This window comes from Mus musculus, chromosome 4 (genome assembly GCF_000001635.26).
Source record: "Mus musculus strain C57BL/6J chromosome 4, GRCm38.p6 C57BL/6J".
NCBI lineage: Eukaryota > Metazoa > Chordata > Mammalia > Rodentia > Muridae > Mus > Mus musculus.
In genome coordinates, this window is record NC_000070.6 from 43,807,194 (window position 1) to 43,830,906 (window position 23,713).

General features: G+C 44.3%; 1 protein-coding gene and 1 long non-coding RNA gene across 2 annotated transcripts; one reads left to right on the top strand and one right to left on the bottom strand.

The window, feature by feature from the left end:
- Positions 1–13,141: 13,141 nt before the first annotated feature.
- Positions 13,142–14,240, bottom strand: Olfr156 (olfactory receptor 156). Its single transcript, NM_019474.2, has one exon. It carries the CDS (start codon positions 14,164–14,166, stop codon positions 13,210–13,212), a length of 957 nt encoding a protein of 318 aa, NP_062347.2. The 5' UTR covers positions 14,167–14,240; the 3' UTR covers positions 13,142–13,209.
- Positions 14,241–15,960: 1,720 nt separating this feature from the next.
- On the top strand, positions 15,961–23,281 carry Gm30318. Its single transcript, XR_390510.3, has 3 exons — positions 15,961–16,301; positions 17,275–17,431; positions 23,150–23,281. It is a non-coding gene; the product is annotated as a predicted gene, 30318 (long non-coding RNA).
- The last annotated feature ends 432 nt before the right edge of the window (positions 23,282–23,713 follow it).

Below are 23,713 nucleotides of genomic sequence, written 5' to 3' on the forward strand. Positions count from 1 at the left end.
TTCACTAAACTAATCTGGTCCTGGATTTTTTTTTTTTTTTTTTTTTTTAGGTTGGGAGACTATTAATTACTGCTTCGATTTCTTTAGGGGCTATGGGACTGTTTAGATTGTTTATCTGATCCTGTTTTAACTTTGGCACCTGTTATGTGTCTAGAAAATTGTCCATTTCATCCAGATTTTCCAATTTAGTTGAGTATAAACTTTTGTAGTAGGATCTGGTGATTTTTTTTGGATTTCCACAGTTTCTGTTGTTATGTCTCCCTTTTCATTTCTGATTTTATTAATTTGGATACTGTCTCTGTACCATCTGGTTAGTCTGGCTAAGGGTTTATCTATCTTGTTGATTTTATCAAAGAACCAGGTCCTGGTTTTGTTGATTCTTTGTATAGTTCTTTTTGTTTCTATTTGGTTTGATTATTTCCTGACTTCTACTCCTCTTGGGTGTATTTACTTCTTTTTGTTGTAGAGCTTTCAGGTGTGCTGTCAAGCTGCTAGTGTAAGCTCTCTCCAGTTTCTTTTTGGAGGTACTTAGAGCTATGAGTTTTCCTCTTAGCACTGCTTTCATTGTGTCCCATAGGTTTTGGTACGATGTGTCTTCATTTTTATTAAATTCCAAAAAACGCTTTAATTTCTTTCTTTCTTCCTTGACCAAGTTATCATTGAGTAGAGTGTTGTTCAGCTTCCATGCGTATGTGTGCTTTCCCCTGTTTTTGTTGGAACTTAAGACCAGTCATAGATCATGGTGATCTGATAGGGTGCATGGGATTATTTCAATCTTCTTGTATCTGTTGAGGCCTGTTTTGTGACCAATATGGTCAATTTTGGAGAAGGTACTGTGAGGTGCTGAGAAGAATGCATATTCTTTTGCTTTGGGTGAAATGTTCTATACATATCTGTTAGATCCATTTGGTTCATAACTTCTGTTAGTTTCAATGTGTCTCTATTTCGTTTCTGTTTCCATGACCTGTTCATTGCTGAGAATGGGGTGTTGAAGTCTCCCACTATTACTGTGTGGGGTGCAATGTGTGCTTTGAACTTTATTAAAGTTTCTTTGATGAATGTGGATGCCCTTGCACTTGAAGCATAGATGTTCAGAATTGAGAGTTCATCTTGGTAGATTTTTCCTTTGACCATTATGAAGTGTCCTTCCTTATCTTTTCTGTGATAACTTTCAGCTGAAAGTTGGTTGTTTTCAATGTTACAATGGCTACTTCAGCTTGTTTCTTAGGACCATTTGCTTGGAAAATTGTTTTCCAGTGTTTTACTTGTAAATAGTGTCTGTCTTTGTCACTGAGGTGCATTTCCTGTATGTAGCAAAATGTTTGTTGAAGATATTTATTGGTCCTTTGAGTTGGGAATCTTCACTCTTCTATACCTATTATCCTTAGGTTTGTCTTCTCATTGTGTCCTGGATTTCCTGGATGTTTTGGGTTAGGAGCTTTTTGCCTTTTGAATTTTCTCTGACTGTTGTGTCAATATTTTCTATGGTATCTTCTGTACCTGAGATTCTCTCTTCTGTCTCTTGTATTCTGTTGGTGATACTTGCATCTATGATTCCTGATCTGTTTTCTAAGTTTTCCAACTCCAGGGTTGTCTCCCTTTGTGATTTCTTTATTGTTTCTATTTCTGTTTTTAGATCCTGGATGGTTTTGTTCATTTCCTTTGCCTGTTTCATTGTGGTTTCCTCTAATTCTTTAAGGGGTTTTTATGTTTCCACTTTAAGGGCTTCTACCTGTTTGCCTGAGTTCTCCTGTATTTCTTTAAGGGAGTTGTTTTTTTTTTTTTTTTTAAATAAAGCTTAAGAGTTTTCTTTTCTCTTCTTTTTTAAGGTTTATTTATTATTATATGTAAGTACACTGTAGCTGTCTTCAGACACTCCAGAAGAGGGCGTTAGATCTCATTACGGATGGTTGTGAGCCACCATGTGGTTGCTGGGATTTGAACTCAGGACCTTTGGAAGAACAGTCAGTGCTCTTAACCACTGTGCCATCTCACCAGCCCCTAAAGGAGTTATTTATGTCCTTCTTAAAGTCCTCTATCACCATCATGAGACATGATTTTAGATCCATATCTTGCTTTTCTGGTGTGATGGTGTATCCAGGACTTACTATGGTGGACGACTTGAGTTGTGATGATGCCAAGTAACCTTGGTTTCTGTTGCTTATGTTCTTATGCTTGCCTCCTGCCATCTTAATATCTCTAGTGCTACCTGCCCTCCCTGCCTACTGGACCTTGTCCTTCCTGTAACCCTGGTTGTGTCAGAACTCCTCATAGTTCATCTGTCTCTGTGATCCTGTGATTCCAGGATCCTGTGATCCTGAGATTCTGGGTGTTTCAGAGCTCCTGGGAGTCAAGTTGCCTCTGAGACCCTGAGATCCTGGTGGGACCAAGTTCCTAGGATCCTGGGATCCTGGCTGTTTTAGCTTGCCTGGGATTTGAGCCTCCTGTGAGTGCTGAGGGACTTCCTGCAGAGTTTGTGCCCAAGGTAAACCAGCGCCCACCAGAAGGAACCTGAGCCACTGGTTGGGCAGGGTTCCTGCATCCCTGGATCCTGCTGGTCCCAGGTACTCCTGGTGGTGTTGGAACAGATGTTGTGTGCTACTCACCCCTAATCTTAAGATCCTGGGTGTGCTAGATCCTGGGAGTGGAGCTCTTTTATTCTTTTGTCTTGAATTTGGATTATTTCTTCCTTAAGTGATTGATATAATTTACCATGTCTGGGCAAGGTAGTCCATTCCTATAATCCCAGCTCTTAGAAGGCTAAATAAAAGGATCACACTTCTGAGATCAGCCTTGGCTACATAGTAGGATCCTGTCAATAATGATAAGGAAAAAATAGTAATAATACTCTAGCCAAACCTTCTGGGCCTGTAGCTTTCTTTGTAGCTTTGTTTTAATAATGAGTTCAGCTAGCTTAATAGGTGTAGAGTTGTTCAAATTTTCTATTTCTCCCCCTTCAAAAACTTTTTGGTTCTTTGTAAGTTTCACATCATGCACCCCGTCCCACTCATCTCCCATCCCCTCATTCTGCCCTTTGCTCTGGCAACCTCTACCCCAAAGAAAAGCATATACCCACACAAACAAAAATAAATAGAACAAAACAAAAAACATCTCAAGCTGTAGTATGTCACAGCATGTCCCACAGTATATCCTTCTGTGATGGTTTGAATATGCGTGGCCCAGGGAGTGGCACTATTAGGAGGTGTGGCCTTATTGGAGAAAGTGTGTCACTGTGAGGGTGGGCTTTGAGAGACCTTCTTCTTAGCTGCCTGTAAACCGGTCTTCTCCTGTTTGCCTTCAGAACAAGATGCAGAACTCTCAGCTCCTCCTGCATGATATCTGCCTGGATAGTGCCATGCTTCCTGCCTTGATGGTAATGGACTGAACCTCTGAACCTGTAAGCCGGCCCTAATTAAATGTTGTCATGGTGTCTCTTCACAGCAATGGAAACCCTAACTAAGACACCTTGTGTCCATACATCTTCACTTGCAAATATTCCCTGCAATGAGTCGATTTGGTTCAAGATCTCTGGCTTCTGGGACACCATCAATATTGGATCCTCATCTGGACTACTCCGGGTTATCCTGTTGTTACTCTGTGTCATGAAGATCCTGAAGTGTTGGATCAGCAGAATTGTATGTTCCAACCATTCACAGATGATATAGGTGTTGGGGTGGACCAACTCAGAGCCCTGGATCTGGGCCTAGGTGACAGCTGAACCTTTATCAGCCCTCTAGCTCTCCTCTATCCACACCACCAGGACAAGCTCTCCAGCACTACTCTGGCTAGGCCACCCAAGGCAGCCATAGACAGGAGGCAGGGTCAGTGCTGCTGCTTTTATACCCTGGAACTGGTTTACCCACACTCATGCCTCCTCCAGAGCCAGCTCCAGGGTGATGCATAGTTAAGGCATGAGTGAGGGCAAGGGTGAGGCCTGCCTACTCTCCCACTACAGCCTGTGAGGGGCTGGGCAGCTCTCCCATGCTCACAACCTCGGGGGTGGCTCACCTGTGCCTTCACCATCAGGGCTGGATCCAGTGTTGCCCAGGCAAGGTACAGGGCCAGTTAGGCTCTCATGATTCTGGGGCCAGCTTTCCCAAAGCAGATAAGGTGGGGTCTGCTCTCTCACACTCACATCCTCAGGCCCACTCACCCATGTCCCAGCCACAAGTGCCAGATCCACTGTGCTGCTTGGCGGAGGTACAGGCCCTGCTCTCCAGAGTGCCCCACCCAGTGAGGAGTGGGGCCAGTTCTGCACAGCTCCTGAACAACCAAATGGTTCCTGGCGGCTGCCCAGACCAGGGTCATCCCCACGATATTAAGTGGTAAAATGAGCCACAGTTACCGACCCCTGCGGCTGCATAGTCAGGGACCCAGACATGTCTCTCAGAGGCAGAATGGATTGGGACTTCACCACGACCTCAGCTGCTCCTCTCCACCCTCTCATCTCCAGTTCCATCTCTCTTCTTTTTATTTTTTATTTTTATTTTTTTCTTTCTTTCTTTCTTTCTTTCTTTCTTTCTTTCTTTCTTTCTTTCTTTCTTTCTTTCTTTCTTTCTTTCTTTTGAGACAGGGTTTCTCTGTATAGCTCTGGCTGTCCTGGAACTCTGTAGAACAGGCTGGCCTCAAACTCAGAAATCTGCCTGCCTCTGCCTCCCGAGTGCTGGGACTAAAGGCGTGCGCCATCACGCCCGGCCTCCATCTCTCTTCTTAATGTTCAAACAGTTCCACTTCTTTTTCCCTGCCATCTGTTCACCACATACTTGTACACTGTAGTGGCTCCCACGGCAGGAGGGCCACATGGCTGGCAGCCTCTGGGTGACCTCCTCTATCTGTGCTGCTGCATGGCATGAAGGCTTCGAAGTGTTTACAGCCCACCGTGTGGCATGGCTGTGAGCGGGGCTGCGCACATCTTCCCCCACCCCCTCCACCCTCTGTCTGTTACCTGAAACCGAGTTGCCTGGTGGCTAGTGTGGCTCTGTGTGTCTAAGGCCCAGCTGTGCCACACCATGGATGGAGAGCAAGTCTGTGGGCGCCTCTCATCACCAGCACCACATGGCAAGGGGCTCAGCAAGTCTCTGGCCTCTCGCTTTTAAATTCAGCCCCTCTCGAGCCCCGAGGTACCTTGCCAGCGGAGTCTCGCCCAACACCCGCAAGGGCCCACACAGGATTCCCCACGGGATCCTAAGACCTCTGGTGAATGGAACACAGCCCCTGCCCCAATCCAATCGCGCAGAACCTGAGACTGCGGTAAATAGGGAAGCGGACTACCCGGGCCTGACCTGGGGCACAAGCCCCTTCCGCTCCACTCGAGCCCCGAGGTACCTTGTCAGCGGAGGCGCCTGACACCTGCAAGGGCCCACACAGGATTTCCCACGGGATCCTAAGACCTCTAGTGAGTGGAACACAACTCCTGCCAGGAGTCCGGTTCGAACACCAGATATCTGGGTACCCTCCCTGCAAGAAGAGAGCTTGCCTGCAGAGAATACTCTGCCCACTCAAACTAAGGAGAGAGCTACCCTCCCAGGTCTGCTTATAGAGGCTAACAGGGTCACCTGAAGAACAAGCTCTTAACAGAGACAACTATAACAGCTAGCTTCAGAGATTACCAGATGGCGAAAGGCAAACGTAAGAATCCTACTAACAGAAATCAAGACCACTCACCATCATCAGAATGCAGCACTCCCACCCCACCTAGTCCTGGGCACCCCAACACAACCGAAAATCTAGACCCAGATTTAAAAACATTTCTCATGATGATGATAGAGGACATCAAGAAGGACTTTCATAAGTCACTTAAAGAATTACAGGAGAGGGGCTGGTGAGATGGCTCAGTGGATAAGAGCACCTGACTGCTCTTCTGAAGGTCCAGAGTTCAAATCCCAGCAACCACATGGTGGCTCACAACCATCCCTAACAAGATCTGACTCCCTCTTCTGGTGTGTCTGAAGACAGCTATAGTGTACTTACATATAATAATAAATAAATCTTTAAAAAAAAAAAAAAGAATTACAGGAGAGCACTGCTAAAGAGTTACAGGCCCTTAAAGAAAAGCAGGAAAACACAACCAAACAGGTAGAAGTCCTTAAAGAAAAACAGGAAAACACATCCAAACAGGTGATGGAAATGAACAAAACCATACTAGAACTAAAAAGGGAAGTAGACACAATAAAGAAAACCCAAAGCGAGACAACGCTGGAGATAGAAACCCTAGGAAAGAGATCTGGAACCATAGATGTGAGCATCAGCAACAGAATACAAGAAATGGAAGAGAGAATCTCAGGTGCAGAAGATTCCATAGAGAACATCGACACAACAGTCAAAGAAAATACAAAATGCAAAAGGATCCTAACTCAAAACATCCAGGAAATCCAGGACACAATGAGAAGACTAAACCTACGGATAATAGGAATTGATGAGAATGAAGATTTTCAACTTAAAGGGCCAGCTAATATCTTCAACAAAATAATTGAAGAAAACTTCCCAAACATAAAGAAAGAGATGCCCATGATCATACAAGAAGCCTACAGAACTCCAAATAGGCTGGACCAGAAAAGAAATTCCTCCCGACACATAATAATCAGAACAACAAATGCACTAAATAAAGATAGAATATTAAAAGCAGTAAGGGAGAAAGGTCAAGTAACATATAAAGGAAGGCCTATCAGAATTACACCAGACTTTTCACCAGAGACTATGAAAGCCAGAAGAGCCTGGACAGATGTTATACAGACACTAAGAGAACACAAATGCCAGCCCAGGCTAATATACCCGGCCAAACTCTCAATTACCATAGATGGAGAAACCAAAGTATTCTACGACAAAACCAAATTCACACAATATCTTTCCATGAATCCAGCCCTTCAAAGGATAATAACAGAAAAGAAGCAATACAAGGACGGAAATCACGCCCTAGAACAAACAAGAAAGTAATCCCTCAACAAACCAAAAAGAAGACAGCCACAAGAACAGAATGCCAACTCTAACAACAAAAATAATAGGAAGCAACAATTACTTTTCCTTAATATCTCTTAATATCAATGGACTCACTTCCCCAATAAAAAGACATAGACTAACAGACTGGCTACACAAACAGGACCCAACATTCTGCTGCTTACAGGAAACCCATCTCAGGGAAAAAGACAGACACTACCTCAGAGTGAAAGGCTGGAAAACAATTTTCCAAGCAAATAGTCTGAAGAAACAGGCTGGAGTAGCCATTTTAATATCGGATAAAATCGACTTCCAACCCAAAGTTATCAAAAAAGACAAGGAGGGACACTTCATACTCATCAAAGGTAAAATCCTCCAAGAGGAACTCTCAATTCTGAATATCTACGCTCCAAGTGCAAGGGCAGCCACATTCATTAAAGACACTTTAGTAAAGCTCAAAGCACACATTGCACCTCACACAATAATAGTGGGAGACTTCAACACACCACTTTCATCAATGGACAGATTGTGGAAACAGAAACTAAACAGGGACACAGTGAAACTAACAGAAGTTATGAAACAAATGGACCTGACAGATATCTACAGAACAAAAGGATATACCTTCTTCTCAGCACCTCACGGGACCTTCTCCAAAATTGACCATATAATTGGTCACAAAACAGGCCTCAACAGATACAAAAATATTGAAATTGTCCCATGTATCCTATCAGACCACCATGGCCTAAGACTGATCTTCAATAACAACATAAATAATGGAAAGCCAACATTCATGTGGAAACTGAACAACACTCTTCTCAATGATACCTTGGTCAAGGAAGGAGTAAAGAAAGAAATTAAAGACTTTTTAGAGTTTAATGAAAATGAAGCCACAACGTACCCAAACCTTTGGGACACAATGAAAGCATTTCTAAGAGGGAAACTCATAGCTCTGAGTGCCTCCAAGAAGAAACGGGAGAGAGCACATACTAGCAGCTTGACAACACATCTAAAAGCTCTAGAAAAAAAGGAAGCAAATTCACCCAAGAGGAGTAGACGGCAGGAAATAATCAAACTCAGGGGTGAAATCAACCAAGTGGAAACAAGAAGAACTATTCAAAGAATTAACCAAACGAGGAGTTGGTTCTTTGAGAAAATCAACAAGATAGATAAACCCTTAGCTAGACTCACTAGAGGGCACAGGGACAAAATCCTAATTAACAAAGTCAGAAATGAAAAGGGAGACATAACAACAGATCCTGAAGAAATCCAAAACACCATCAGATCCTTCTACAAAAGGCTATACTCAACAAAACTGGAAAACCTGGACGAAATGGACAAATTTCTGGACAGATACCAGGTACCAAAGTTGAATCAGGATCAAGTTGACCTTCTAAACAGTCCCATATCCCCTAAAGAAATAGAAGCAGTTATTAATAGTCTCCCAGCCAAAAAAAAGCCCAGGACCAGACGGGTTTAGTGCAGAGTTCTATCAGACCTTCAAAGAAGATCTAATTCCAGTTCTGCACAAACTTTTTCACAAGATAGAAGTAGAAGGTACTCTACCCAACTCATTTTATGAAGCCACTATTACTCTGATACCTAAACCACAGAAAGATCCAACAAAGATAGAGAACTTCAGACCAATTTCTCTTATGAATATCGATGCAAAAATCCTTAATAAAATTCTCGCTAACCGAATCCAAGAACACATTAAAGCAATCATCCATCCTGACCAAGTAGGTTTTATTCCAGGGATGCAGGGATGGTTTAATATACGAAAATCCATCAATGTTTTCCATTATATAAACAAACTCAAAGACAAAAACCACATGATCATCTCGTTAGATGCAGAAAAAGCATTTGACAAGATCCAACACCCATTCATGATAAAAGTTTTGGAAAGATCAGGATTCAAGGCCCATACCTAAACATGATAAAAGCAATCTACAGCAAACCAGTAACCAACATCAAAGTAAATGGAGAGAAGCTGGAAGCAATCCCACTAAAATCAGGGACTAGACAAGGCTGCCCACTTTCTCCCTACCTTTTCAACATAGTACTTGAAGTATTAGCCAGAGCAATTCGACAACAAAAGGAGATCAAGGGGATACAAATTGGAAAGGAGGAAGTCAAAATATCCCTTTTTGCAGATGATATGATAGTATATATAAGTGACCCTAAAAATTCCACCAGAGAACTCCTAAACCTGATAAACAGCTTCAATGAAGTAGCTGGATATAAAATTAACTCAAACAAGTCAATGGCCTTTCTCTACACAAAGAATAAACAGGCTGAGAAAGAAATTAGGGAAACAACACCCTTCTCAATAGTCACAAATAATATAAAATATCTCGGCGTGACTCTAACTAAGGAAGTGAAAGATCTGTATGATAAAAACTTCAAGTCTCTGAAGAAAAAAATTAAAGAAGATCTCAGAAGATGGAAAGATCTCCCATGCTCATGGATTGGCAGGATCAACATTGTAAAAATGGCTATCTTGCCAAAAGCAATCTACAGATTCAATGCAATCCCCATCAAAATTCCAACTCAATTTTTCAACGAATTAGAAGGAGCAATTTGCAAATTCATCTGGAATAACAAAAAACCTAGGATAGCAAAAAGTCTTCTCAAGGATAAAAGAACCTCTGGTGGAATCACCATGCCTGACCTAAAGCTTTACTACAGAGCAATTGGGATAAAAACTGCATGGTACTGGTATAGAGACAGACAAGTAGACCAATGGAATAGAATTGAAGACCCAGAAATGAACCCACACACCTATGGTCACTTGATCTTCGACAAGGGAGCTAAAACCATCCAGTGGAAGAAAGATAGCATTTTCAACAATTGGTGCTGGCACAACTGGTTGTTATCATGTAGAAGAATGCGAATCGATCCATACTTATCTCCTTGTACTAAGGTCAAATCTAAGTGGATCAAGGAACTTCACATAAAACCAGAGACACTGAAACTTATAGAGGAGAAAGTGGGGAAAAGCCTTGAAGATATGGGCACAGGGGAAAAATTCCTGAACAGAACAGCAATGGCTTGTGCTGTAAGATCGAGAATTGACAAATGGGACCTAATGAAACTCCAAAGTTTCTGCAAGGCAAAAGACACCGTCAATAAGACGAAAAGACCACCAACAGATTGGGAAAGGATCTTTACCTATCCTAAATCAGATAGGGGACTAATATCCAACATATATAAAGAACTCAAGAAGGTGGACTTCAGAAAATCAAATAACCCCATTAAAAAATGGGGCTCAGAACTGAACAAAGAATTCTCACCTGAGGAATAGCGAATGGCAGAGAAGCACCTGAAAAAATGTTCAACATCCTTAATCATCAGGGAAATGCAAATCAAAACAACCCTGAGATTTCACCTCACACCGGTCAGAATGGCTAAGATCAAAAATTCAGGTGACAGCAGATGCTGGCGAGGGAGGATGTGGAGAAAGAGGAATATTCCTCCATTGTTGGTGGGATTGCAGGCTTGTACAACCACTCTGGAAATCAGTCTGGTGGTTCCTCAGAAAATTGGACATAGTACTACCAGAGGATCCAACAATACCTCTCCTGGGCATATATCCAGAAGATGCCCCAACTGGTAAGAAGGACACATGCTCCACTATGTTCATAGCAGCCTTATTTATAATAGCCAGAAGCTGGAAAAAACCCAGATGTCCCTCAACAGAGGAATGGATACAGAAAATGTGGTACATCTACGCAATGGAGTACTACTCAGCTATTAAAAAGAATGAATTTATGAAATCCTAGCCAAATGGATGGACCTGGAGGGCATCATCCTGAGTGAGGTAACACATTCACAAAGGAACTCACACAATATGTACTCACTGATAAGTGGATATTAGCCCAAAACCTAGGATACCCAAGATATAAGATACAATTTCCTAAACACATGAAACTCAAGAAAAATGAAGACTGAAGTGTGGACACTATGCCCCTCCTTAGAAGTGGGAACAAAACACCCTTGGAAGGAGTTACAGAGACAAAGTTTGGAGCTGAGATGAAAGGATGGACCATGTAGAGACTGCCATATCCAGGGATCCACCCCATAATCAGCATCCAAACGCTGACACCATTGCCTACACTAGCAAGATTTTATCGAAAGGACCCAGATATAGCTGTCTCTTGTGAGACTATGCCGGGGCCTAGCAAACACAGAAGTGGATGCTCACAGTCAGCTAATGGATGGATCACAGGGCTCCCAATGGAGGAGCTAGAGAAAGTACCCAAGGAGCTAAAGGGATCTGCAACCCTATAGGTGGAACAACAATATGAACTAACCAGTACCCCGGAGCTCTTGACTCTAGCTGCATATGTATCAAAAGATGGCCTAGTCGGCCATCACTGGAAAGAGAGGCCCATTGGACACACAAACTTTATATGCCCCAGTACAGGGGAACGCCAGGGCCAAAAAGGGGGAGTGGGTGGGTAGGGGAGTGGGGGTGGGTGGCTATGGGGGACTTTTGGTATAGCATTGGAAATGTAAATGAGCTAAATACCTAATAAAAAATGGAAAAGAAAAAAAAAGTACACACATGATCAAGAAAAGAACAGAATAAACGTACGGAAATGATATTTCAAAAATAAATAAATAAATAAATTCAGCCCCCACTCAATTTATCAGAACACAGAAATGTAGCTACATTATTTTTTAACTGCAGTCTCATGAATAGCCTCTCGCCCATGACCTAACAGAGTTCTTGTTCCCCTCTGAAGCTTCGTGAGTGGAGTCTCTTAGTGTCCTCATTTCTCTCGACATTTTAGTGATGTAACTTCCACCTGAAAGGCTCATTCAGCTCTTCTGCAGCATTTTATGGCTCCTCTAGGCAGCACCATTGAATTATTCCACATTTGCTGTACAGCTATTTTCTATTTAAAACGACCTCTCCGTTTCCTGTTTCGGAGGCATCCGGGTGTCCTCTCTACGGTGCCGGCTGTCAGTGGAACAGACTGTCTGGATGGTCACACACAAGCCTCCTCTCTTCAGCTACCAGGAACTCAAATGCCTCCGTTTCCTCTTTTAATGGTTTTGTAAACTGGATTTTTTTTTTCAGAGAACTTGTGCATGTCGTTTAAATTGTTAAATTTCATGTCCCTAAAGTAATTAGTCATATTCTTGTTACTATCATTTGATATCTGTAAGTCATCAGTAATTCTTTTTCACTCTTGATTTTGATAGTGTACTGTCTGTCAGTCATCCGTCTCTCTGTCCATCTTTCTATCACTGTCTGAGTCATACAAGGGACTTGTCAACGTTGCTGTCTTCTATAGTGTCTGTTTGGGTTTGTCAGTGTTTTCTATTGCCCCTTTCCTACTTGCAGTGGTTGTTTGAATAATTTCCTTTTACCCACGTTAGATTACTTTGTTATTTTTCTAGCTTGTTAAAGTGAAAAGTTGGGTCATAAATCCTGGCATATATTTAAATTTTTAACATTCCATTCGAACTCTGCTTTAGATATATCAAACATTTTTGAATTTTTTTTTAGAATTTTATACATGAGTATACTGTATTTGTATCATGTCTACTCCTCTCCCTCCCTCTCCCCTTCTCCCCCTTCCCCTCTCCCTTCCCCTCCCATGCTTCCCTCTTGAATTCATGGCCCCTTTTTGTTAATATATGTTACCACTAGATAAAATATCTAAAACATGAATGTGGAAAAGAAAAGAAGATCAGGTGTAAAAGTAAATACATACTCTATTATCCGAAATTTATAGAGAAAAGAAAACTTTCTAGAATGTACTTAGGAGTTCCATGGGGTCAGAGGTGGGGACTGACTGAAGAGGGTGAGGGAGAAACTTTGGAAGTGGTGTGAGTGGGCTAAGCATGGAGAGAGATTATGTATTCCAGACCAGCGTGGAGTCTAAATAAAAAAATAAAACAAGCACTGAGTTCTTCTCAGTTGTACAGTAGGGGAAAAAAGGACCTGACATACACACCCCAACTAGACTTTACTGACAAAGAGAGAAGTGTATTTTTTTTCAGTTTTTATTTTTCAGTTTTTATTGCTTTTTTCGTTAGTGTACAAAGAACACTTAATTTTCATAGCACTTTTTCTTGGTTCTAGGATATTTTGTACAACCAGTGTCTTGATTCTAAAGAGTCCATGGTCCAGCCCAGTCACTCACGAAGAACTCAGTCCAGACTGATCTTCAGGGCTAGCCATCAAGGCTATGCTGAATGATTGACCATTCCCAGCCAAGCCCTGTGTGCACTGAACGGGGAAGTAACCCACTTCCTTCCTCACTATCACTGAATCAGGCATTTCTGACCTACCAGGTTCCTCACAGCGGCCTTCACATCCTTGTTCCTCAGGCTGTAGATGATGGGGTTCAGCATGGGGGTCAGCACCCCATAAAATAAGGAGATGAGCTTGTCTGAAACATCCTGTTTGTCTGCCCCCAATGGGTCCTTGGACTTGGGCTTCCCGTACATGAACAGGATGGTCCCATAGAAGACAAGTACCACGGTGAGGTGGGCAGAACAGGTGGAGAAGGCCTTCTTCCTCCCCTCGGCAGAGGGGATCCTCAGGATGGTGGAGAGTATGAAGATGTAGGAGACAAAGATGAACAGAACTGGAACCCCCAGGAAAATCACATTGGCCACCCCCATGCTGATCACATTGATGGAGATGTCAGCACAGGCTAGCTTTAAGACTGCTAGGATCTCACAGGTGAAGTGATTGATGACATTGTCCCCACAGAAAGGCAACTGCACCGCAAGGGAGATCTGCACCAAGGAGTTAGCACCGCCAGCCACCCAGGAGCTGACGGCCATGGGCACATAGGCAGACTTGTTCATGACCACAGGGTATCTAAGAGGGTTGCAGATGGCCACATAACGATCAAACGCCATCATGCCCAGGAGCACACACTCCGTGGCTCCCATGGCAAAGGAGAGAAACATCTGCACGGCACAGCCCGAGAAGGAGATGGTCTTCCTGGGGGTGAGAAAACCATCCAGGACTAAGGGAATCGAGGAGGTAGTATAGCAGATGTCCAGGAAGGAGAGGTTCCCCAGGAAGAAGTACATGGGCGTGTGCAGGTGGGAGTCGAGGATGCTCACCAGGATGAGGACGCCGTTGCCCAGCAGGATCACCAGGTACATCAGCAGGATGAGCACGAAGAAGGTTTTCTCCAGCTTTGGGTGATCTGACAACCCCAGCAAGACAAATTCAGCTACCGTAGACTGATTGGCTCCTTCCATTTCGCATGTTCTCTTCCCGTCTTGAGAGAGCAGAGGACAGCAAGCACTTGCTCATCAGGATCAGGATGTGGGCATGGTTCTAGAACGTATAATTAAATGTAAAGTCAGTGTTGAAGGGATACAATTCTCTATTAGTTTGCCTGAGAGATCAGGACGCATTGGTTCAAGCAGGAAAAGCCTCTGGTAGCCAACTGAGATAGATGGAGGGACGCGATATAGTCAGGCCAGTGGAGCCAGCACGCCTGCCTGGGGGAAGGGGTGTGTCTATTCATGGATGCAGGACTACATGAAAACCATGAAGAAGGAGACTGTAGGATGCTACACGGCTCCAGAGGAGGGGAGGGGCATGGACTAATCTCGCTGCCTCTGCCTGTCCCAAACATTCCTGCCCCTTTCTGGGCCGAAGTCGCTCTTAGTAATGTTAGCTATTGGCATGGTCTCCCTCACTCCTGTCACTCTGATTCTGAGCCCTTACAGTGACATTATGATGATAAGTTAGCATCACACAGAGAGAATACGGTAGCCAGGCAGATTAGAGTCTAGCCAGAATTTCTGTTTGTTGCATGGTGCCTGTCCTTCATTTCCTGTGAATTTGATGGATGCTGTCCCTGGGTTGCACTATCAGTAGAGTCTGGGGGCTGCTGGACATGGTGGTCTTTACAGAAGTATAGCCTTATTGCCTTTCCTATAGATCAACAGTAGGACCAGGCTGCTCCGTACCTATGAAAGGACAAGTGTCTCTTGTGTCTTCCTGTGTATACCTTGTGACTGGACTCTGTGCTTTGGAGAAGTTTTCTAAGTTGCAGCTTCTAACTCAAACCCTGCTGTACCTGACTTGACCATGAAAGGCACTGCAGTTCCATTGCAATGCATTCTCCAAAGTAGGGAAAACAATTCCAGGCTTACCGAGGTCTTGCGCAAGGAGAGAACCATGCGTACCGTGTGCTTCAGGGACGGAAGAACTGCAGACCTGTACATTAGGGAAAGCCTCAGACCTTGACTTCTCACATTAAAGATTAGGAAAGTGGGGCCGGAGAGATGGTTCAGTGAGTAGAGGCTTGTCACCAAGCCTGAGTAGAGTTCAATTCCTGGGACCCAAAAGATGGAAAGAGAGAAGCAACTCCTTCAAGTTGTTCTCTGACGTCCACATGAGCACCATGACATGTGATTGTGTACAGGCATGTGCGTGCACACACACACTCACACACACACACACACACACACACACCACAGAGAGAGAGAGAGAGAGACAGACAGACAGACAGACAGACAGACAGACAGAGAGAAGAGATGTTTTAAAACAATGAGGAACTTGAAGCTCCGACAGAACCATAGGCTGGCCCAGATGGTTCTCCACTCTCCCCCTAGCCTGTCCCTCATCACTGCATGTTCTTGTCCAGCATTTGTGTCTACTGAGGATGTAAAGGTCCAGTTGAGCAGCTCTTGTCCTTCTCACCCTCCCTAGGACATTCCTAGACAATAGATGCACCAAATCTTCCTCTAAGAAATCTGCCCCGTAGTCAGGCTTTGACTCTCTTTTACTATTACCCTGTTGCTGGGGAAGATGGGTGAGAGAAACCAAACTCAGTTTAGAGCTCTCCTCGTGCAGCTGTCAGGGCTGAACCGCAGGCATCAGGAATAGTTGAGGAGAAAGTTTTCAGAGATGTTAGAGCTGTGTATGGGAGGTGTGAGCCATGGCAGGTACAGCACTATGCGTGGGAGGTGTGAACCGCGGCAGGAAGTGCCTTCTCTTCTTCCTTTACTGTATGAGTCGTCCAGAAAAACCGTTTCCCGGTTGTTTTTAGCACCTGATACATAGCTCACACCTCTCATTCTCTCGTCAGCCTTGATAATTAGACAGTCAGCTTAACATTAAGCAGAGACTTTTCCTTTATTCTTGCCCCTCTACAATGGCCCTCACTCCACCTCACCCCTGCACCCCAGCTGAGACATCCTAGGTATACCTGTTCCTTTTCCTCTATGAAGAACCCGAGAGACGTGGAAGCCAGAACCAAGGTCTAGCCTTGGAGTCCATCTGTTCTCCGATCCCATCTCTGTTCCTCCTCTCGCCTACCTGAAGAAGCTGTGGCCACAGAGAGAGCCCTGCCTGTGTCCACTGGGCAGACAAGTCCATGGTGAGGATGGGAGCTCACCCAGCAGAAGATCTCCTGCTGAGGAGGGTGCTGGAAGCTCTCTGGGCTTGGGGAAAAAAAAAAAAAAAGATGGTTTCAATGACTTATATTGGTGCTTGCCTGACCCAGCCTTGTCTCTTGGCCTGGAATACACAGAGATTCTGTTTAAATGTCTTGGGAGATATTCGTCCTATCAGAGGGCACATCGAGAGAGGAATATATGGTTGGCTGTGGTGGTGGGGGAGGGGCTCGGGTTGCTCCCTGCGCTAGCTGCCTTTCCCCATGTCCAGTGAAAAAGCAAGGGAAAGACAGCTGGAGGTGTCACTTGCCAGCAGCTGCTAGAGTTGTCTAGCCTGTATTCTGTGCTTTCTGTCCTCTGCCCTTTACCTGGTCCTCCAGAGGGCCCATCAAGTATCCTGGAAAAGTTAGTGTTCTAGTTGTTTGGGAGCCAGTCTTAATCCCAGATGCAATTTAAAGTTTGCCGAAAGGCCTCACAGGAATTTAGGGCCTGTGTTCCACAAATCCAATTAAAGAGTTGCAGACGCTTCTCTGTGAGTCTGAACTCTTTCTGTTAAGGAATGTAAAAGACAGTTCCTGCCCTCTGTCCTGTGTTTGCTTGTCTTCCCAGGAACAGGGGAATAACAACCGCCTAACTGTGCTTTGACCACAAGAGGGGGATGACTCGCCTCAGCTGAGGCAGCCACACTTGCTCTGACGCTCCAGGCAGTTGCTTAAGCTCTGGGAGGCTAAGAGCTGAGGGTTGTTTTGCCCCAAAGTCCTCTGGCTCCACGTAGGCTCTGGGGTAGCTACTAAGGATTTGGGGATGAAAAAGAAGCCCTTCCCGCCAGCAAAGGGATGTGTGGATAAGGGGGCAGGAAGGGTTCGAATTTATAGATTATTATCTGCAGTCACTGTTTGGAGAACTGTGGGAGTAAGTTTTTGTTTTCTGTTTTGTTTTGTTTTGTTTTTTAAACAGATGCACTCTCCATACCCTGTTTAACTAGCTTTAGCCATCTCCTCTAAAGCATGGTGGCCCACTGCCCATGTCAAGCTGCAGGCTGGGCCGTGCATCTCTTCCTCCTGGCTGTAAGCAGCACAAAGAGGCCTCCTTGAGCTGACTGACAATCCTGAAGGTACTTCAACTTAGTTTAAGCTTTGCAATCTGGGGCTGGGGAGATGACAGAGTCTGTAATCTGCTTGCTTTGCAAGCAACAGCACCTGAGTCTGATCCTCAGAACTGACGCAGAAAAGTCTGGCACGGTTGCTCACACTTGAAATCTCGGTACTGAGGAGACAGAGACAGGCAGATCTATAGGGTTCGCTGCCCTACCAGCATAGCTTGCTTGGCATACTCCATGTCACCGGGAGGGTGTGTCCCAGATAAGGGGGACCATGTGGCTCAGGAGGGACACCAGATTTTGTTTTCCAGCCTCCATGTGTATGTGCACCACACACATCAATTTAAGCCCTGAACAAAATGTGTGTGTGCGTATGTGCATGCACGTACACACACACACACTATTAAATAAATAAATAAATAAATAAATTACACACCCTGAGCTTAAAGGAGGGCAGAAAAGGTGTAGTTTCATAAAAATTACCGTTGAATGGTTTGGGTGGCTCCATTAAAGGCAAATATTAAAATAAATTGCTGTCCTCAAATGTTAGGAAGAAGCCGATGCTTCACTCTGATCCTTTGGCAGAAGTCTTTTCATCCTTAATCTTTTTAAAACATACATTTTAATTCAAATAGAATTACATCACTCTCTCCTTCCCTTCCCCCCCCCCCCACTCCTCCAAAGCACCCTCCCTCCAACCCTTCCCATACTCCTACCAGACTCTAAAACTGGTGGACTCTTTGTTGTTGTTTATGTTTATTTATTCTTTTCTCGTACAATAAATACATCCTGACTACAGCTTCCCCTCTCTCCCTCCTCTCAGTCCCCCACCCCCACCTCTCTTCACCCCCAGACCCACTGTTCCTTCAGAAAAGAGCAGGCCTTTCAGGGATACCAGCTGAACATTGCATAACAAGATGCAGTAAGACTAGGCACAAACCCTCATACCAAGGCTGAGCAGGGCAACCCAGTAAGAGAAAAAGGTCCCACCGTCAGGCAAAAGATTCAAGAACATCCCCACTCCGATTGTTAGGAGCTTAAAGAACCAGGGCCTGTACGCAGAGGGCCTGGTGGAGACCTATGCAGGCTCCGTGGTTGTGAGCAGATACAGAGACCCTCAGCCAAACATTCAGCTGAGCTCAGGGAACCCTGCAGAAGATGAGGAGGAAGAATTGTAAGAACCAGAGGGGTAGAGAACACCAGGAAAACACAGCCCACAGCATCAGCTAAGCAGGGCTCAAAGGGCTCACAGAGACCGAAGCATTCTTACTCTTTAAAAAAAAAATTAAGGAGCTAGAGAGATGACCCAGTGGTTGAGGGCACTTGATGTTCTTGTAGAAGGTCTTGGTGTGGTACCCAGGACCCACATGGCAGCTCACAATGGCCTATAACTACAGTTCTAAGTGATCCGATGTCATCTTCTGCCTCTGTGGGCTCCAGGAACCATAGGATGCACAGACATAGGTGCAGGTAAAACACACACACACACATTTTTTTTTTAATTAAGGAAAATTAACCTGGACATGCAGCATTCTCTTTTTGTGTATTGGAAGAGGGGTGTACCTAAATGCACACACATATACATAAATAAAAAGAAATCTTAAAAAGTTTCTAAGTAAAAATTAAAACTATAGATAGTGTGCCACAGGAATGGATTATTTAAGAGCCCAACAATTACTGTACTCACGGGCAAGGAAAAACACTTTATATAAAAACATCAGCAAATAAGTCTAGTTATAGGGCTCCTGTTTGCTTGCTTGTCTGCTTGCTTTTTGAGACTTGGCTTCTCATTTGCCCAGGCTGGCTCCAAACTTGCTCTGTAGCCAAGGATGACCCTGAAGTCCCAGGCCTCCTGCCTTGACGTTCTATGCACTGGGATCCCAGGTGTACGCCACATCTGGCATTGTCACAGATCCAAGTTTCACTCCCAGCAGAGGCTGCCACTCTCCAAAACCTCATCCTCAGAGCCCTTCACACTCTCCCAAGACCCAAGATTTCTTCCCCTCCCCCTCCCCCTCCCCCTCCCCCTCTTCTTCTTCTTCTTCTTCTTCTTCTTCTTCTTCTTCTTCTTCTTCTTCTTCTTCTTCTTCTGCTGCTGCTGCTGCTGCTGCTGCTACTGATATTCTTATTGTGCATGTACTGGACCTTCTGCAGTGACCTTGCCTCGTAGTTCTTGGATGTTCTTTCCTTTTGGTTGCATTTGAACGTGTCTATGCCTAAGTTCAGAAATCCTCTCCTCAGCCTTATCCAGGCTGTTCCTGAGCGCACCAGGCACTTTTCATTTCAGCCACAGTGTTTTTTAACTCCAGAACTTTCTTTTGAGTCCTTAGAATTTCCACTTCCCTGCTTAGATTACCCAACTGTCTTGTTTCATACCAACTGTAATCACTAGGTCCCTTGACACACGCCAGGGTTTTTTGTTGTTGTTGTAGTTTTTTAGACACTTATTTATTTAATGTATATGAGAACATTGTGGCTGTCTTCAGACACACCAGAACAGGGCATCAGATCTCATTACAGATGGTTGTGAGCCACCATGTGGTTGCTGAGAATTGAACTCAGGACCTCTGTGCTCTTAACCACTGAACCATCTCTCCAGCCCCACACCACAGTTTTTAAATTCCAGATTTAATAATCCCAACAAGTTGTCTGAGTCTAAAGCTTGCCATCTTCCTTGTTGAAGATAGTATAAAGAACCCACCCAAAGAGACTACTGGGGGCTGGGAGCCTGAATGGGCAGGGGTACTTACTCTATAAGAATGAGTGCCTTTGAATTCCTAGCACTCACATAAAATCCCTGTTATGACTCTCTGGCCATAGCCCCAGCATTGGGTGATGGAGACTGGTGGGTCAATCCCAGGCTCTCTCTGGCCAGCCAGCCTAGCCAAAGCAGAGAGCTTCTGGGCCAGGGGAGTCCTGACTCACAATCTTAATACAGAGTGTAACAGAGAAAGACACCCAGTGTCTTCCTCTGGCCTCTGAATTGTGCAAAAATGGGTGTGAAACCCACATTCTCATGTGCTTATAACACACATGCACACACAGGTACACACACACGCACACTCACACATAAAACAGAAATAAACTGTAATAATCAGGTCTTTCATGATGTGGTAGTGAAGGGTAAGCAAGTGTAACTGCTTATAATCCTCAAAGCCAGTCTTGTGGTGATGTGCACTCTATAAAGGCTCTCCGTTGTATCTCCCTGCTAGGAAGGCCAACATGTGTAGAACTGGCTAAATTAGGATGCCAAGTAAAAGAAAATGGCCAAGGTAGGAAAATCCCAGAACTAGAACACACAGCATGTTCTCAGGGGAGAGCCAAACCTGAAGGAGGAGCAGCTTAGGCGGTGGTCTCTGCGCATGCCTAGGAATCAAGCATCCTGACCCCCTCCTTTGGCCCCTCCCCACCCCGCCCCGCCCCGCCTCACCCCATTAAGCAACAGAGAAAGCAACAGTGTTGCCTGTCGGTGTGCTGCTGTGTGGTGGGTGTGGGGAGGCACACACATTTTATTCTCATCCTAATTATTATGAGACTTCCTACTATAATCCACAATGCCTTCAATAATGAAAGGTTACACTAGAGTAAATGGTATTAGTGTCCAATTGTGGATTCTTTAAAAAACAAAAAACCAGTGTTGATGCTTGACCATTGTGTCCCTAAGATGATCAAGGTATGTACCAATACTACCCAGGCCATCACTCCCAATGGACTAAGAAGCAGCTCTCCATTGTAGGATCCCATTTTTGTGCATTCTGGAAAAGGGAAGCTTACAGGGATGGAACTCAGAGCTGGGAGTAGGAGATTGAGCTGGGCAAGCTTCTTAACTTGACAGGATTTTAAAAATCACCATGGAAACAGATACCTGGGCATGTCTGTTAAATTTTGTTTTTCTAAATTAGGTTAATTACAGTGGGTAGACCCACCTTAACTGGGGATGGAGCTAATCTGTGGGCTGGGCATCTGAACAGAGTAAAAAGGAAGAAAGCATTCATTTCCTTCAGTTTGCTCCCACCACAGATGCTGTGTGACCAGCTGCCTCCTCTAGCTCTGCCCATCGGCTGTTTCCACTGAGTTTATGACCCACATAAACTTTGGAGGCTGGGGCAAAAGGATTGCAAGGATAGCCTGGGATATTTAGGGACACTCCACCTCAAGAGAAACACCAAAAAGAAATTCAGTAGTTTTTGGTATTTACAAGGTTCGGCAGCCATTGCCACAGTGAAATTCTAGACAGTTCCAGTAGTCCTCAAAGAAAAGCTGTACCTATCTATTAGCTCTGTCCACTCCTCCCTCCAGTCTCTGGCATTCTCCCACACACTTTCTGTCTATGGGTTTCCCTATTGGTTGACATTCCTTATAAATGTAAGTTCTCTTGTGCCTGGATTCTCTTGCATGGTGCCATGTTCTGAGGTTCTTCCATGCGGTGGCGTGTGCCGGCACTTCATTTCTTCCTATTACTTAACAGAAATTCATTATGTCATGTTCTGTTTCTCCATTCATTAGTTGGTACACATATCATTTCTACTGCATTTTCCATTCTTTTCCACTTATTCAGTTATTTATTCCATTTATTCTTTTATGAATTTATTTTTATTTTTATTTCGCATGGATTGGCGTTTTGTCTGCATGCATATCTGCATGAGGGTGTCGGAGCCTCTGGAACTGGAGTTACAGATAGCTATGGGCTGCTATGTGGGTGCTGGCCCTCTGGAAGAGCAGCCAGTGCTCTTAACAGCAAGCTATCTCTCCACCCCTTTTATTTTATTTTATTTTATTGAACTTATTCTATTTTAATGAATCCATTAAAGGAAATCATTGAAATCAAGTACTGCTACCAAATGTTAGGAAGACATACCAGATGTCTGTCTAAAATTAGATGGGGTCTCCATTCTGACCCTTTTGCAAAAACCTTTGCAGTCTTACTCTTTAAAAATTATGTATGGACGTTAAAGTAGGAATTTTGATTTCTTTAAAAACACAGAAATGTTATATGAATGTTTTGTTTTAATCCCAGGTGTGGGATATGGGGCTGCATCAGATTGTGCACAGCAGCTAACTATAATTGATCTCGTGCTCTGGCAGAGGCATTATTTTGCCAGCTGAAGATAAGTTTACATTTAGAATTCTTGAGATTCTTGAGAGGGTATAAAAATGCCAGAGCCCTAAGATAGATGGATGGCAACTGCTGCTCCTCTTCCTCTTCTTCCTCTTCCTCCTCCTCCTCTCTCTTCCTCTTCCTCTACCTCCTTCTGCTGCTTGTTGCTGTTTGCTGGATTGCTAGTTGGAGAAATCCTGATGATGATGAAGATTGGACATGCCCCAAGGAACTCGATGCCCTTAATCAGCAGGAAGTAGTCTAACGAGATTGATGCCTCCTTTCCCTTTTAATCTTTTTCTCCTACCTAGTGTTGGGGGTTGGAAGGGATAAGGGAGGAGTAGGGTGGTAGGGAGAAGAATTCAATAAAGTAGCCAAAACTGTGACCACTGTATGTTTTTGCCTCCTTGCATGTCTGTGTACCACATGCATGCTGGTGCCCTTGGAGGCCAGACGAGGGCATCAGACCCCCTTGGAGGCCAGACGAGGGCATCAGACCCCCTTGGAGGCCAGAAGAGGGCATCAGACCCCCTAGAACTGGAGCTATGAACGGTGGTGAGCTGTCTTGTGGGTACTGGCAATAGAACCTGGGTCCTCTGGAAGAGCATGTGATACTCTTAACTTATGTCTCGTAGGTGCTGGTGTTGAAGATGTTGCTGCCATAGCTGACTCCTCAGTGCTGGCATGACATATGTGCCCTGCCATGCCCTACCTATGTGCTAGAGGTACAGGTGTGCCACCATGCCCTGGGTTGCTGGCACATCTTTCTTTCTGTCTGTCTGTCTGTCTGTCTGTCTGTCTTTTGAGAAATATTCAGTAAATTATTTTTGTCCATTTTTAATGAAACCTCAGAGACCCTAAGACTGAATTTCTTTTTTATTCTGTAAAAAAATGTCTATTTATTTATAATTTTATACAGGAATGTGTGTGTTTAGATGATAGCTAACCCTCGGGTTTTCCAGTTCAGCTCCTCCTGGATTTTGCATAGCATCCATTCTCCCATTTCATCTCTCCCTCCTCCTCTTCCTTCTTACTTTTCTTCTATAACAGTCTAAATCTAGTTAGTGCTACCTGTATGCCATGGGAGCTTAGGAAAGGTAACAAGAGCCACACCACTGAAGAAACTGATTCTCATTCAGTGGCCACCAACTGCCAACAGGTCTTCATATGGACTGATTGAAATCTGTGCTGGGAGCTCT

Coding starts and splice junctions, on each gene's coding strand:
- Olfr156 (NM_019474.2), bottom strand. CDS start 14,166: ATGGAAGGAGCCAATCAGTCTACGGTAGCTGAATTTGTCTTGCTGGGG.